The 17,979-nt window shown below is 32.1% G+C and overlaps 1 protein-coding gene across 1 annotated transcript; it reads left to right on the top strand.

Moving 5' to 3' along the window:
* The first annotated feature begins 11,333 nt into the window (after nt 1-11,333).
* On the top strand, nt 11,334-14,121 carry LOC132743865 (multiple epidermal growth factor-like domains protein 10). Its single transcript, XM_060732444.1, has one exon. The coding sequence runs from the start codon at nt 11,543-11,545 to the stop codon at nt 13,238-13,240; it is 1,698 nt and encodes a 565-aa protein (XP_060588427.1). The 5' UTR covers nt 11,334-11,542; the 3' UTR covers nt 13,241-14,121.
* The last annotated feature ends 3,858 nt before the right edge of the window (nt 14,122-17,979 follow it).

Here is a 17,979-nt window from a genome sequence, read left to right as displayed (position 1 = left end):
GGCTTTTACTCTTGTATTAAAGCTGAACTCCTTACTTACAAAATCTGTTGCCCCAACTAGGAATCAACAAGATCCGTGTTATCCGCTTTCGGTAAAGTAAAATGAGCCGGAAAATTTAGCCAACCATTTAAAACGTTGTACTTTGTTTCTATTTTTTTTTTTAGCATTAGAAACACGTTCTTTCCCCATACTTCCAAAAGCAAAAATATAACCTCCGTTTGATTGAAAATTTAATTCAATAACAGATTCTTTAATACAAATTAATAACTGGAAACGAACTTTTACTTAATTTCAGATCCAAAATGAGAATAAGGGTTATAATGATTGGTTAAAATCTGGTAATGGGGAAAAAGTTCAACAGGCAATTCATTGGCTTGGTTGTAATGGTTTTCCATGTTGAGAAAAGTCTCAAAGCTGTCACAGCAACAAAGCAACATGAAAACTAAGCTGTTTAAAAATGCGACGCAAAATAATAAAGTGTTTTGTAGACACTCCTGGGCTTTTTGACCAAGGAAGTTCTTTGGCTGAAAGAGCACTTGAAATCCAAAGGGGGCTGTCCAAAATATGTCCAGAACCGCATGCGTTTTGTTGGTGGTTTTAAAATTCAGACAAACGTTTTTACAGAGGAAGAAAAAAAAGGACTGTCAATATGATCGCATTATTATTTGGTAGAATATATTCGAGCACACCTGTATAAGTTTTTAGCACGTGGAGCGACTTTGATAATGAAGTTAAATTCAGGAAGGGGTTTGGGAAAGAACGAATGTTTCTTAAAGGATGTGGTTCAGAAATGCAAAGGCCCGCATATTCAAAAGTAGAAAAATTTGAAACAAAGTCACGCCTCGGAACGAAGCCTTCTCAAGTATCATCGACTCAATAAAAACCTGCCCAGTTTACAAAATATTGTCACCTTGAGTGCTATAAAAATAGTGCTTGGAGGGAACATTTTAATTATACCAATCTGAGAATCAGGACATTAAACAAACAAATTGAACACTTTGCTTAAAAATGCTTAATAAACGGCCTCAGTAGAGTGGGAATTGGAAGGCTGGTTTTTGTTGTTGGTGCATCAGCAGGTATTGTAGGAGCTACAGTTTTTACAGCAGGAAGGAATTGGTTTAGCAGCACCTATGCTTGGCTTAGAAGCAACAACGGCACAAACATCCATGCTCGGAGTGGTGTTTGCTGCCAGTTTAGGATACCTGAAAAAATTATGGAGGCCCAGCTCAGAGTAAATATGATACGATTAATAAATGTGTTTTGAATCAAGTAAAATATTTATATCAATCTAAAGTGAAATACTGATTAAATTTTTGGTAGACTTACATTGTTTGAATAAATAATGATTCACTATTTATCAGTAATCTAGACAATGGACATTGCCGTGAAAAAAATGAGTATCAGGTTTGTTTCTTCTTTGTTGGTTATTGTTTAAAAAATAGTTGAAGATGATAGTTTGCTTTTAAATAAAGCGGAAAGATAAAATATTTTGTAAAATGACCATGATCTGAAGTTATGTATGCTAAACATAAAGCAGTAGTTTGGATCGTGGCCGAGTGGTTAAGGTCGTTGACTTCAAACCACTTGCCCCTCACCGCTGTGGGTTCGAATCCCGACAGGGACTTTCGATTCTTTCATGTGAAGAAGCTATCAAGCTAGCTTACGGAACGTCGGTGGTTCTACTCAGGTGCCCGTTCGTGCCTGAAATAATGCACGGAAGGGCACCTGAGGTCTTCCTCCACCAGTAAAGCTGGAACGTCGCGATATGACCTATACTGTGTCGATGTGACTTAAAACCCAAAACAAACAAAAGTAGTTTGGATTATATTTGTACTGTTACATCTTTCTTTAAGCTAAACTTTGAAGAAAACATATTACTTATTAATAATTGCATTTTTTGAGTATTTGCTCGAGTGAGATATAAAATGTTAGACTACCTTTTGAATTGTTTTGCTGACCTTAAAATATTATGTTATCTAGACGTAAAATAAGGCGGGACGTTAGCGGAGTCTAATGTCTTTTCTAAAGCTGTGTACGCGTCCAATATAATCAGTATTGTATTCAACAATGTATCTCTTTATCGAAGAATACCTTAATTTATCGAAATTATATTTCACGCCCGTCGCTCCACTTCAAAATTGTGGTGTACGGTAAAACGAGCGAACGGCATTTCCGAGATAGAGCGAAAGGCCGATTTAAACGGCTAATTGTAAGTATTGTTTATGTTTTTGTCTTGTTATTCATTTAAGTTGTATTTTTTCGAAAAACGGAAAATGTGGTTCCGTGTAGGATTGATTAAGGCTTCCAATTATCTAACTGTTATAAAAAGAAAAATTATATAAGCCCGGGGGAGAACTTTTCTCCCTGACGAAGCGAACGATGATTTGTGAAATTGAACTTCCCAACCATAGAAATGCCATACTTTCGGATTTCTTGAAAAAGTGTATTAGTAAATTATCAACCCGTAATTAAGAACTTGTCCTTCGTGCAAAATAAATTACTCCTGAAGGATTTCTTAAATTTGTAAACCGATATTTTTCGAAAGTAGTGGAGCGAAAGGGCAAGAGATGGAGCAAAAGGTTCGATGTTGAGCGCAAGGCGATATTAATTTGACATATTAGGAGGAGCGTAGTCTATTATTTTGTTACATATAACAGCTATGGAAGTTAAAATAGACGTGATCAAGTGGTTAGACCGATATATATACCTTTTAAAGAGAACTAATAAATTGTGATATCCTTTCAACGACTAATAGCGTAATAACGTAATCGCGAAGGTGTCACCTATGGCTGCCGTGTAGATTCCTTTATAAATGTTCGAATTTTGGATGAGGCCCGACCATTGAATCATACACATGTATGCATGGGCATAATACAGGGATGCCACTTATTCGAGGTCAATCATTGATTTTTGACACGGTGATGTACATTTAAAAACGTGTGTCCGTGCAAAATGCGACAAAATCGAATTTTTTTTAGTTCTACAGAAAACAAAATGTTTTCCGAGCAGGTACGTGTAACTCAATTGTTCACGCCAAAATGTATGTTTTTCGAAAAGTTAGATATTCAAAGTGCAGAACAGAAACAAAATTATGCAATGCATGGAACACATTTAATTAAATGGATCACTACTACCGAGTTCAGTTTCACAGTGACTTTCTGTAATTAATAGCTCTAACGTACCTGTTCTGAGCAAAAAGGGACAAATTGAGATGTGCACAAATAAGCCACGTTTTCATGAATTTGTAACGGTGGGGGAATCGCTATGAAAATGGTTGACAAGGTGTCCAGTCGTTATAAGGATATAACCACATGTTCCAGTTATGTTTCAAGATTACTTCCTCCCTTATTTAGCATTGTTGTTTTAGTTTTATTATTTTCGTCTGTAAGTGTAAAAGAAAATTTCTACTATAACTACATTGTAGGTCTAATTATATTATTGATTAATTTTAGTCCGACCACCGACTGAGTTTCTGCCTCATTTTGAGAGGACTTATACGTCAAATTAATATCGCCTTGCGCTCAACATCGAACCTTTTGCTCCATCTCTCGCCCTTTCGCTCCACTACTTTCGAAAAATATCGATTTACAAATTTAAGAAATCCTTCAGGGGAGTAATTATTTTGCACGAAGGACAAGTTCTCATTACGGGTTGATAATTTACTTATACACTTTTTCAAGAAATCCGAAAGGTATGGCATTTCTATGGTTGGGAAGTTCAATATTCTACAAATCATCGTTCGCTTCGTCAGGGAGAAAAGTTCTCCCGGGCTTGATATAATTTTCTTTTTGTAACAGGTTAGATCATTGGAAGCCTAAATCAATCCTACACGGAACTACATTTTCCGTTTTTCGAAAAAATACAACTTAAATGAATAACAAGACAAAAACATAAACAATACTTACAATTAAGCGTTTAAATCGGCCTTTCGCTCTATCTCGGAAATGCCGTTCGCTCGTTTTACCGTACACCACAATTTTGAAGTGGAGCGACAGTTTGCCAGGCGTGTATTTATGGTATATTATTGTGCGAAGATATGTAATAGAAAGAGCACCGAAACACGAGGCTATCTGATTTATACGAGGGGGCGAGTGTTTTGGTGTTTTTCTCTTTTGTATCTGAGTCAAACATAAAAACACGTTCCCTGTTGTCACAATTTTAAACCCCGGGAAAAAGTAACCAATGATCGAGCATCTGAATATGATATTTCTGCCGCTTTCCCTTTCTCTGCCGTCACAATATGTAAACCCCAGCAAAAATTAGCCAATCAAAGGGCATGATCTGGAGTGCGGGTAACTGATACCTGCACTTCAGTTACCGCACTGTGCATGTATATGTATAAGATTTAACTCTGACACTTTTTCAACAGAAAGGTCACCAAACTATGATATAATTAATATTTAGATTAGTACACGTTGCAACTTCACTGAAAACACATATAAAGATATACAGCATCTAGTTTCTTCTGTACATTTTATACCAGAACAAGCCAAAATTTTAAAATCATGATATCACATTATTGTGTGGATTAAAATTACCGAAAATGATTTCGAATATTGTGTATTTAATTTTAGATCCTCCAAATGATGATGTTAGAATGTCACAATATGTTATCGATTTATTTTATCTATACCTAATTATTTAAAGTTGTTGTGACGTTGTGAATATATTTGTAATCATCATTTTAATTCGTTACTTTCAAATCTGTTGGTGAGAAAAGAAACGATTGGCATTTTATATTTCAATTGATCTTACCAGACTGGTATTAGGCGACCAGTCGGTCACCGTCTTCAATAAAAAAGACTAAATTGACTAATTATTTTTTACACCACATTTTGCCAATCCTTCAAACGTCCATTAGATAGGAATGTTCTCTAGTCATTGATTGTAATTTTGTTTGTATTTAGTAACAAAACAATTGTAAAAAATAGTATTATATTTAAGAATAACAACAACTATAAAAAACAGTCGAAAGTCTCGATAAATACGCTGCTTTAAGAAAGAAAAGAATAATTTTAGTTTTATCCGCTTTTGAAAACAAAATCAAATTTGCAGAACATTATTGTCTGCAGCCAATGAATATATTTTCGTTTTTAATAGAATATTAAATTCATTTTGCATGACACAAATAATATTACTTTTGTAACATATTCATACACACAACGATCTTATTTGGACGCGTAAAGCATTTATTATACTTAGTAATAGCTCAAGGATTATAATCTTAAACTTGCAGTTGTTATAAGTATGAATCTATTAAAGTATAAGCAAAATAATGAAAACTTCAAACTTCAACAAATATGAGACCACTAAAGATTCACAAACTTTTCAAACGTGAAGTAAAATTTTTAATATCTATAAATGTAATTATGTCTGTGATTAGTAGAATATGCAAAAATATAATTTGTAAGAATGGATCGGAATATAAAGAGGATATTTAAGTTTTTTCTATAAATACTGGATTTATTTTTATCGAGTGGTACGAAAATAAATATTTTATGAGTGGCGGTAGCCACGAGTGCAATATGATACATTTCATACTATATAATATTCTGTTAATCATATACATTTTTCTCTTTTTTTTGGCATTACAATTCCAAAGACTTTCCCTTAAATTTTGTGTAAATATGTTCCACTTCATTGAAAAAAAAATACAGTGAAAATACGGTGAAATGAATATAAGCATTTTGTATTCAATATTTAATTTACATAATATAATAAACCGGTATAATGAAATGTAAAATAAAAAATATAAGGTATTTACGGGAGATTAAACAACTTTATAAAAAACATTTATCCTTGATGTAAAAGATTAAAGTGAATCTTTTAAACTTGAAATAGATAAATATTTTGATCGATTTCTGAAGCATTTTACAGGAAGTAAAAATAGTAATATATCTTACGGAGATTATGAAAGTGTTGGACAAACCAAAAATAATATTTGATCCTTCTTTAATTGTATTAGAAGAATTTAAAATCAAATATTCAAAGTAGACTAAAATGATAAGGAAATATAAATCCTTATCCCTTACTAGTAAATGGCACATCATACTTAAGAAATGAATGCATTTTTTTCAATTAAAAAAAGCAAACATAATTTACAAATAACCTTTATATTACGGTTTTAAGCTACTAGCCCACACATTGTTGATCGCGTTTTGAAATAAAATATCATCAAAGAAAAATTATAACCACCGGCTCGGCTCGTACATTTATGGAACAAGATGATTAATACATGTCTTGTCAATTGAAACAGCATCTAAAAGAAAGATTTGTTTATCAAGCTGTAAATTTAAACTGTTGCAACTTTTGTAAATATTGACCTAAATTATAAACACACCCATTAACTGGTTACAAGCAGTTTGGTACACAAATTGTAGGCTTGGTAAGTTTTTTACCCTGCAATCGACTGCTGCATAATATATCATAGAAAATTATGTCTATAAAAAGAGAAAAATAGGAAGTAAATATCTTGATAACCTGATTTTAAACTGACATTCAGATAGTAAATTGTACCTTTCTCAAGCTGTCCCACTCGCTACATAGTAACGGAAGTGATAATTGGGTTGTTTATATCTATGTCAAGTGAAACATGACAACTGTTAGGTCACAATGATCTGGGGCAAATGCATATTTAACTTGTATGCAAATGTATTAACTGGAAACAATATGTTGATGTTTTGGAGAGAGTAGCTGTAAAGCTACCATCCCACACATTGTAGTTTGGACGTTTTTGAAATAACATATCATCAAAAGATATAATTTCACCACAGGCTCGTACATTTATATGGAACTAGATGATGAATACATGTTTTTGTTTGACGAAAAAAATAAATAAATGTAAAGATTTCGCAATGTTTATCATGATGAAAATTTCAGTGAGTGAGTGAGCGAGTGAGTGAGTGAGTGAGTGGATGAGTAGTGAGTGAGGTGGTGAGTGAGTGAGTGAGCGAGCGGGCGGGCGGGCGGGCGAGCGAGCGAGCGAGCGAGTGAGTGAGTGAGTGAGTTTTGGGTTTTGGTCGGTCGGTCGGTCGGTCAGTGAGACATTACCGAAGTCAAATGCTAAATGTCTATGTAAGCTTATATTCTAAAAGAGCTTCATACTAATTTCTTATTCAAGTTTCATTGTATTTACTTTTTTAAAGTAAATAAAGAAGTCAATAAACCAAAGGGAAAATAGCAAAATAATGATTAAAGTTTTGAGTTCTTTCTAGGGCGGTGCTAGATTACATTGGCTGTATTTTGATGTAAATACTGGGTCAATAAGACACTTTTGGCAATAACTTCATGTCTTCCTTTTTTGCAATGAATATAAAAACGATGTGTGTGGATCTTCACTATATAACGTGAAATATCCATTGACAACGCAAGCAAAATTAGAATCTGTTTTCAGTTGTTCGATTCAATTTGTCGGTAGCCAAAATTTTTAAAACACTTGATTAACTCTAAATACATACGCATCGTTTGGGTCTTTTCTAACTGAACGACAAGGAAGTTAGGAACGCAGACTGAGATGCTTAGTATTCAAAATTCTGGATTACCTGTCCCTGTTTTCATTAACCGGAGTAAAGTTGGCAGAGAACGAGACAAAGTGTTCAAAACTACTGGATACGAATTTGAAATGAAAGCAGAGGATGCAACGATATTTTAAGGGGAATCAGTGACACTAAATAATATAAAATGCATATTGCCTATATATTTCTTTTTTCAGTATTATGGATTTCCGGTGAGTAAGATTTAAACGTATTTTTGTAATGTTTAAGCATTAAGATACTTGAGAGAAATGGAATTAATAATTTTTAAGGTACAATTAAAGATATATACAAGTAAATGTCAATCAAGTTTTATAATTAAGCTGATAGAGCGTATTACTTTAAACTTTTTTATTACCGATAATTTACTTAAAAAGGCATTATTTTCTTGGATGTTTTAAACATATATTGTAAGGTCTAGTAGCTTCGAATAAAAAAAACAGCATTAAACAAAAAAGAAAATAAAGTAAGCGTAAATTTTGGAGTATTTTAATATGGAACTTTTAACAATAATGGAATATCCCAACATTTTTCTGGTTGGTTTGTTGATTGTTGTCTGAGGAAAGTGATACGGATTTTATACAATATTTTTGTATGTTTGCCTCCTATTTTTGCCTTTTGTTTCGCCCTATGCTGACATTTATACTATTTTCATACAGTGTTATGTCTCCGTGATCATCATTGTAGTTTGTAAAAGATATTTTATAATTTGTCTGAAATACTTGATTCCATGGTCAATTAACTAGTTTGTATATTTACCTGTTTATCAGTGCTGATGAAGAATGTATATGCCAGCTAAAAAAACTATGACAAATAACCAGTGACTAAATAAATGGAAATCTTATAAATAGTAATGATTTATAATATGCGGAGTTTTGAGTGAATAACTAAATGGAAATTATAATAATTTATGATATGCAGAGTTTTAAGTGAGTAACCAAATGGAAATCATATAAATTATAATAATTTATAATACGCGGAGTTTTAAGTGAATAAAAAAATTCTAATCATATAAATAATTATTGTTTATAATATGCTGAGTTTTAAGTGAATACATAAATATAAATCATGTGATTTATAATAATTGATTATATGCGGAGTTTTAAGTAAATAAATAAATGCAAATCATATTAGTTATAAAAATTATAATATTCGAAGTTTTAAGTGAATAAATTTATGCAAATCATATAAATTATAATGAATTATTATAATTGATAATATGCGGAGTTTTAAGTAAATAGATAAATGTAAATCATATAAATTATAATAATTTATAATATGCAGAGTTTTAAGTGAATAAATAAATGCAAATCTTATAAATTATAATTGTTTATAATATACGGACTTTTAAGAAAATAGATCAATGTTGTATCATAGTTTGGGGACCTTTCTGTTGAAAATGCATCAGAGTTAAATCGTAAACAATTACATGCATAGTGCGTTAACTGGAGTGCATGTATTAGTTACCCCCACTCCTGAGCACGCCAATTGATTGGTTCATTTTTGCTGGGGTTTACTTATTGTGACGGCAGAAAAACGAAAAGCGACAGAAATATGATTTTCAGATGCTCGTTCATTGGTTACTTTTTTCTGGGGTTTCGTATTGTGAAACAAGGAACGAGTTTTTATGTTTTATTATGATACAAAAGAGAAAGAACATCAAAACACTCGGCAATCTGATTAATACTCGGGGGCTATGCCCCCTCGTACAAATCAGATAGCCCCGTGTTTCGATGCTCTTTCTATTACTAAATCATATAAATCATAATAATATATAACATACGGAGTTTTAAGTAAATAAATAAATGTTAATCATAATAATCTATAATATACGGAGTTTTAAGTGAATATATCAATGCAAATTATATAAAATATAATTGTTTATAATATGCGGAGTGGAGTTTTAAGTGAATAAGTAACTGAAAATCATATAAATTATAATAATCTTTAATAAGCGGAGTTTTAAGTGAATACGTAAATGCAAATGATATAAAATATAAGTGTTTGTAATATGCGGAGTTTTAAAAGAATAAATAAATGGAAATCATATAAATTATAATAATTTATAAAATGCTGCTTCACGTGGTATTGATTTTATCAAAAGAAACTCAAAGTGGAATACATTGAAATAAAATATAAACCGATGGCAATATTCATGGCGTTTCTCTATAGTTAAGAAGGGAATGTTTAAAGGTAAAAGAAACGATTTTCTCCTCTAATGATTCAATATTGATATTGGACATTTTTCTACCGTTTAATATGTAAATATTTTCCTACCCATTTACGTATATATTTTGGAATGAAAATTAATCTATACATACAAATACTTCAACTCTTTTTGGTTTAATGTGTCTTGTTAAGAATTTAAAACACGTTATAAAGGGATTTTGACATACTCGACATCAATTGCATCATAAATTGGGATGTGCACAGATTTAATTATGATAATCCTAATATATTCTTTTAATTATTATATTTTTACATTTATTTTTAAGTAGACCAGCTGAAATTATAAATTCTGAATTAACTTGAAGTCTTCTCCAAAAGTTTTCGTAAACACGATAACAGAATATATGCATTATGTCAAAGACATTTTAACTTATTAATAATCGGATAGGGTGACATGTTTGAAAAAAGCAGACTCATTCAGATTTGAATTTCTTTAAGTAAAGATAACAGTTAATTTTTATATAATAGTTAGTTTCCATATGAAATTTGTTAAATATAGTACTGTCATTTATTTGATTATGATAACAAAAAATATATTTTGATTCATGTAACATTCATTTGAATATTTTGTCATTCATACCAATCATTTAAAGCACGTAAATATTTTATATGCTAGAAATATATTAAGTGTAAATGGTGTAAAAAAATCAGTTAAGCAATTGATTTTATTCTTTATACCTACTATCCAACACTATGTAGTTTGGATTTTCTTTTTTTTCTAAATTAAATGTCATCAAAATATTAAATGTCACCATAGGCTCGTGTATGTATTTGGAGCTAGATGATTAATAATGTCTTGTCCGAAGAAAAAAAAACATGAAAGTAAAGACTTTGCCATGTTTTTAATATTGTAATTTAAAACCTTTGCAGCGTTCTATTTTGTAAATATTTGTGTTATAGATCTACACACGTCCATTAAGTGGTTGCAAATTATCAATTGGTTTCAGGTAGAACAGTTGTGTGCTTGGTATTTCTTTTATCCTGCAATCGATTTGCTGTACAATATATCATAGAAAGTTATGTCTTTAAAAACAGACCAAAAAGAAAATAATATATACATGTATATCGGTAAAACTGACATTTATATACATGTAGTTAATTCTACCTGCATCAAGCTGTCCTACTCGCAACATGTTCACTATAATTATGATAAAAGGGTTGTTTGCCAATGTGCCAAGTGAAATATAACAACCGTTTCATCACAGTTATCTCGTGAAAACTGCCGTTTTATAATAACTGTAAACAAATATGTTGACGTTTTTAGATACATTTTGTTTGGGAAAGTACCTTTAATACATATAATATTTTCAAAATATTTTATCAAAATTGGATACAAGTAAATTACCTATTAGTATTCTTTTTTGGTTTTCAAACAAGCAAACAAACTTGTTTCTTTGTATTGCAATTTAATTTATCGTTCTATGTGGTAAAAATAAATAATGTAAAACTATATATAATCCTCATGCAGATAATATTTATTTACAATACAAGCGGTAGATGGATCTTTTCTTATATCAAAGCAATATTTTTTACTTTTTACTACAAAAGGCAAAAATGTCGTCAAAACATGCCCATATGGTTACTGGGGAAGTGACTGCCAAGAATTATGTGAGACAAATTGTAGATACTCATGTCATGAGAACACAGGAGCATGCTCTAGTTGTTACAGTGGTTATTGGGATACGCATTGTCATAAAAATTGTCCAGCAAATTGTAGCTCTTCACGATGTAACAAACAAGATGGTAGTTGTTCTCCCTGTGCCAATGGTTCGTATGGTAAGATGTGCAACAATACGTGTTATATAAAATGTCAGAAATGTCATCAAACGACTGGTGCATGCACTTTATGTAATGATGGTGAATGGGGAGAAACTTGTGAGAAAACATGTGTTCCGAATTGCAAAATATGTGACAAGTTAACAGGTGATTGTCGGATATGTAAGCCCGGTTATTGGAACATTTCTTGTGAAAATAAGTGTTCTGACCCGAATTGTCATGTTTGTAGTATTTCTTCAGGAGAATGTCAGGCGTGTAAATCTGGACTTTGGGGAGAAAACTGTCAGACACATTGTGGAAATTGTACATCAGGTAAATGTGGTAAAAGTGATGGAAGATGTGCCTCCTGTCAATTTGGATTTACAGGACAAAATTGCTCAATACTTTGTAATATTGGAAATTGCAGCTCTTACTCTTGTAATGTGAATTATCAGATATGTTATGGTTGTAATTCTGGATTCTGGGGAACGTCTTGTAAACACAAATGCAATCAAAATTGTTTATCCAGCTGTGATAAAAGCAGCGGAAATTGTAGCTCTTGCAAGGACGGGCTATGGGGAGCTAATTGTAACGAAACCTGCATGTACAACTGTTCCACATCAAGCTGTATTAGATCAAACGGTAGTTGTAGCTCTTGCAGGGCCGGACTATGGGGAGCAAATTGTAACGAAACCTGCATGTACAACTGTTCCCCATCAAGCTGTATTAGATCAAACGGACAGTGTAGTTATTGCATACCTGGGCTCTGGGGTTTATTTTGTAATGAAACGTGCAGCAAAGGTTGTTCTGATATAGGCTGCATTAGAAACAATGGTCACTGTTATAGCTGCATAAGTGGATTCTGGGGTGCCTTTTGCAATGAAACCTGTAGTGATTGTTATTCAAGCTGTGATAGAAATAATGGAATGTGTAGCTACTGCAAGGATGGACTTTGGGGCAACCTTTGTGCTGAGTCGTGTGGTCAAGGTTGTTTGCATTCAAAGTGTAGAATGAGTAATGGATATTGCAGCCCCTGCAATAGCTCATATTGGGGAGACAGATGTAACAAGACATGCAATCACAATTGTTTAAGTTGTAGTAAAGTCAATGGGTTGTGCGATGCTTGCAAACCTGGGTTGTGGGGATCATTTTGTGAAAACAAATGTAATCGGTCGTGTCGTTCTGTTGGCTGCTATATTGGGTCCGGCGAGTGTATGGAATGTGGTTTCAACAGATGGGGAAATTTTTGTGAAAATGTGTGCAGTACATCTTGCTCATGGGGTTGTAACAGACATACTGGTTATTGCTTAAGATGTGAAAACAGATATTGGGGCCATGATTGTTCCAATAAATGTAACGACTCAAAGTGTGAACAATGCTCTTTAACGAATGGATTATGTTCAGTGTGCCAACCAGGTTTTTGGGGTCTCAACTGTAAGTCTACGTGCAAATCTGATAAATGCCTTGATTGCAATAAAGATACCGGCTATTGTAGTGGATGTCCCTTGGGACGATGGGGATTACTTTGTCAGAATATGTGCAGGGATGGATGCCCCTGTTGCAGCATTAGTACTGGAGCATGCTCATATTCTTGCCCGTCTATTTCAGGTATTTTCTTTATATATTATTTTAAGTATACCTTTAATAAGAAATTAATTTCAATTGCCTACGTTACATTGTGGCATATGTTTTACGCAGATATCACAAGTATCATACATATTTAAAATGTCGTACTACAAGAGCCTTTAAAAAGCACAGGCGCATGCATATTTTATTTAAACATTTACATATTCAATCAGTTAGCATTTCCTTCTATTGGCCAATATTGTGATGAACCATATTCGGTTCAGATGCGTCAGAATACTGATTTCCTGTGTTAACGACGCAACACTGCAAATTCTGAATCGTAAAATTGAAGTTTGCGTTTAAATCTCTATCATCGTAAATATTTTAAGTGAAATTGCGCTACAATGATATGTAGATATTACGTAACGTCAATTGTGTGTCCAGGCAAAATTTCAATCTTAAACATGTCTGAGAAGGGTATAAATATTCCACAAATATAAAAACTGTAACAAACGACGAAAATCAGTTTGACGGCGCAATGTTCCTATATCAATTTTTGCGTAAAGCTGAACAAATCAACGGCGAGGACCATGAAGATGGTATAGACGTACAATGTTGGTATAAAGTCCAATATGGTAGAATGGTGTTATACTTTTGGCAAAAGCATTATAGTGGCGTCAGATACACACTGAAGGGAGATTCCGGAAAGGTTAAGACAAAATGAACAGAAATGGAAAAATGGAAAAGTGTATCGAGAAGGCCGGTGCATACTTCGAGAAATGTTTATTGATTAACATTGTTGACGTCATTTCATGTTATATGAGCGCTCTGTGTGGTGAACAGTGGTTTGTTTCAAGTAACCCAACAACTTGTAACTTTTTGTGTTGTATGAATATTTAATATCTAGGCTAAATCCTGTTTAATCTATAATATCAAAATATCAAAACAATATTAATCAGGAATAATATCGTTGTCCGCGTAATATTTTATGTACCCTCGTAACTACAATACCTTGTGGTAAGTATGACAACTTTTTACAAGATACTAGGCATTGAAAGTTTAACAGCCAAACTAATACAAGTAAGATTATATTTATATTTTATTTGAAACGCATGAATTTGGAAAGAAATAATTCATAAACAATTAAACGTGATATCTGGTATTCGTTTTTATTAGTTTTTAACAATAATATCAAAACATTTACTCATTTCAATATTTATGTTAAGATTTTATTTATTTGTATACTTGTAACGAAAAGGATTGTTTTAAACTCAATCATATTAATTTTAAAACTTCCTTGATCTTTCTTGAAATATATTCGGAATATTTTTCAGACGCTGGTGAACTTTCACAAAAAGGGATACATGGGATTACAGTAGTAGTGTCTCTTGTTGTTTGTATTTTTACAATTGTTGTCTTCGTTGCAATATTCCTTGCTGCAAAATATATGTAATTATGCTTTATTGTTATAAAATGTACAAATATATTTGTTACAGTGAAACAAATTATGACGGCAGAATTTTCTGGAATAAAATATTCTGAATGGAAAATATACGCGTGTATTTTATAATTCAGTTTGTTGTAAGTTAAATAAATATTGGCAATAAAGTTGAGGTTTTAAACATGTTTTAGCAAGATAAGAGACAAAAAAGTGTAGTGCTAATGATACTCTGCATAATAAAAACTTGCTACCTTTTATTTGTTGTTTATTTGTTTGTTTTATTGTAGATTATTGCGGCTAAGAAGATATCGAAAGGAGCAAAAAGAATCGAAAGGTAAAACTTGTAAGATGATGATATTTTGTTTAGTACATTATTAAAGCCATCGGCATTACGAATCATTTAAAAAATTTAATTTGTGCGTTTGCGTGCGCGCGCGTGTGTTCGTGCGTGCGAGCATGCGTATGTACGTGCGTGTGTGCTGCGTGCATGCGTGTGTGTGTTAGAATTATGTTATTTTTTATAATGAAATCCTAGTAGTAAATAAACAGTTTTCTTAAAATCTCATTATTGAACGTTTGTTTGAATAAAAACACGCTAAAGTGAGTTCACATACACGATTATTGTCATTTATATGGGCATTCGACGTATCATAAAGCACCTTGTATCTGTGGTTATATTTGTAATCTGCTTATAGAAAATTAACAAAACATGCAACAAACATAGAAGGTCTATTCATTTATTATTATTATTTTGTATTCGCTAAGGCACAAGTGCGTCAACAGAAATGTCAAACATCACATCTACCACGACACAAGAACAAGATGAACAAGATCCAGTATACATCAATGTCACTGAATCAAGCCTTAGTGAAGCATCATCAGATCACTTCTATGAAAAATTAAGTAAATGACTATCTTATCTCAAATATTTGTTTTCACCGGACACATTTTACAATTAATCTTATCCAATAGTTTTTTTTTATTTCAATGTAATAGAAAGATTGTATTCTTTGAATATTTTGTGTATATATACAACGTTGGATTTATTGTTTGAATATTATTAGATAATATGGTAGAAAGATTGTTTATTTTGAAATTTTATGCATAATATTATGAACAAACTTAGACACCCCCATTGTCGCCTTCCTGTCGAGCATGCGACAACATTTCACTCAACATGGCTTGCTAAACTTAAAACTTATTCATTCACGTCATAACTACACATGGTATTAAATATGACTGACTGTATTCGTTTATGTTCCATTTATATAAGTGCTTGCGTCTTACATGTTACTCTCAATAACCACTTGTTGCGTTTTTAAAGCGTTCTTAATTTTGAGAAAATATGATGTTTTTTATTGTTTTTTTTTTAGAAAAGAAGTAGTATAATAATGTTAGAAAAATATCACTAGGCGGTAGTCATACCAATAGAATTCTTCATCACGTAGCTATATATTACATTTACAAAAATACTGTTAATTGAGAAGCAATGCGCAATCTAGCAATAGCACACATGCAATTTAAATAATGATTTTGTTGAAGTTATAGAAAGGTGAAATGAAGCAATATCATCTATTCGCATTTGCAATGTTTAAATTCTGTTAAATAAGCAGCAATGTGTAATGAGTATACACTCAGTTTGAAATATTCATGTTACAGTAAGCAATTCTATGAATAAGAATGCAATTGTAACATTCAGATATAAACATGCCATCAAGATACATATGATTATGACGGGTATTACCACTTATTAAGATATGTCCCTCGTTTGTTTTTGTTGTTTGTTTGCTTGTTTTTCCTTTTTCTTTTTTTTCTTTTTTTTTTTTTGGTGGGGGTCCGGGGCCGTGGGGAACGACACATTAAGACAGTATATATCATCAGTATATCTCATATCGTGACTTCCCAGCTTTTACTTTGGGAGGGAGACTTTATGTGCCCTGCCATGCATTCTTTCAGACACGAACGGGTACCTGATGAGAACCATCGGCATTACGTTACCTAGCTGAACATCTTCCATAGATGAGAGAATTCAATGTTCCTGTCGGGATTCAAACCCACAGCGGTTAGGGGCAAGTAGTATTGAATTGAGAATTTTTCAATTTTTTATTTGGATGAGTCGTGAGCCTATTAATTAATAAAAATCAATTCACTGATTCCACATAAATAATTTTTTTTCATGTTTTAATAATTGTAGCTTAAGATTTTGTTTTTGCATGAATTCTATTGTTGTATAATGACTGTTGGCAATTCTTATATATACAGCATATAAATCTGTATACATGTAGTATTTTTAAGTTTTCTTCTTTTTTTTAAATATCAAAATACCAATTTCCTTACTTTCTTTATGTATGACAATACAAGTAGAGTAAATTTATACATAACTTTGTTCTACAAAGAAAAAACTTCTATCAAATTTGAATGTGAGCAAATTCTACAAAACATAAAAAAAAAATGTGAAACAATTGTATGTAAGCGATTACTACAAAAAAAGAAAATTTGAGTAAATTTGTATGAATGTAAGCGTTTTATACAAAAATATAAACAAAACAATAAGGTATACTTATGCGTATGTGCTTTCTACAAAAAGAAATTCTATAAAATAATCTATTTAAGCGTGCTATACAAAAATATTCTAGCAAAAATGTGTTCTTCAAATATTAAAATCAAGTGAAATTGTTCGTCAGTGTGTTCTTTATATAAAAACTTTGAGTAAATTTGTTCGTAAACGTGATTTACAAAACAAAAATTCTAGTCAACAATATTACATTATTTAACTCGTTTGATTTCGTCATGATTAATTTGAGTTGTACTCCAGTAGTCTTTTCTCTCTGCGTAGCGTACCAACATCCACTGTGTTCGTATAATTCCGTCTTCCGGATAATATATCCCCGACCATGCCGTCGTTGAATTGGAGTTTCCAAAATATTTGTTATTCCAGGAGACAACCCATCCAAGTTCTACTACGTCTTTCTTGGGTCCAGAAAGTGTGTATCTGCCGGATAAAATATAGTCCTTTTCGGCTTGTCCAACGGCTGTGTTGTATATACCCTCAAGCTGGCCATCCTTGCAGGTCAAGGTCATTGTAGATCCAAGTTCATTCTTTTACTTGCCATCTATTCCACAGTCACATGATTCTATAAATAATTAAGACAAAAACACGTGTGAGACCAAATTAACTTTTTCCACAGTTTGCTATACATGTACTGGATATACTTACCAAACTTGTTATTTACAACTTTTCTTAAACTAATAATTCAGTTAACATTTCTGGGAGGCGCGTTATTAAAGGAATGGATTAATTCGTCAAAAAATGGATCAGTTATGATTAAATGATAATTTATTGTTTTAGAAATTCCGTACATTGAATTAGAAATCACTTTTCTTTGAAAATATTTGGTTTTCAATTTGGAAGTTTCATTGAATATAATTAGGATGAATTTTAAACAAAGTTCAAAG

Source organism: Ruditapes philippinarum, unplaced genomic scaffold (genome assembly GCF_026571515.1).
Source record: "Ruditapes philippinarum isolate M1 unplaced genomic scaffold, ASM2657151v2 ctg1964_1_1_1_1, whole genome shotgun sequence".
NCBI lineage: Eukaryota > Metazoa > Mollusca > Bivalvia > Venerida > Veneridae > Ruditapes > Ruditapes philippinarum.
Note: the sequence above shows the minus strand (reverse complement) of the source record. Positions and strands in the feature narration are given on the sequence as shown.

Coding starts and splice junctions, on each gene's coding strand:
- LOC132743865 (XM_060732444.1), top strand. CDS start 11,543: ATGTGCAACAATACGTGTTATATAAAATGTCAGAAATGTCATCAAACG.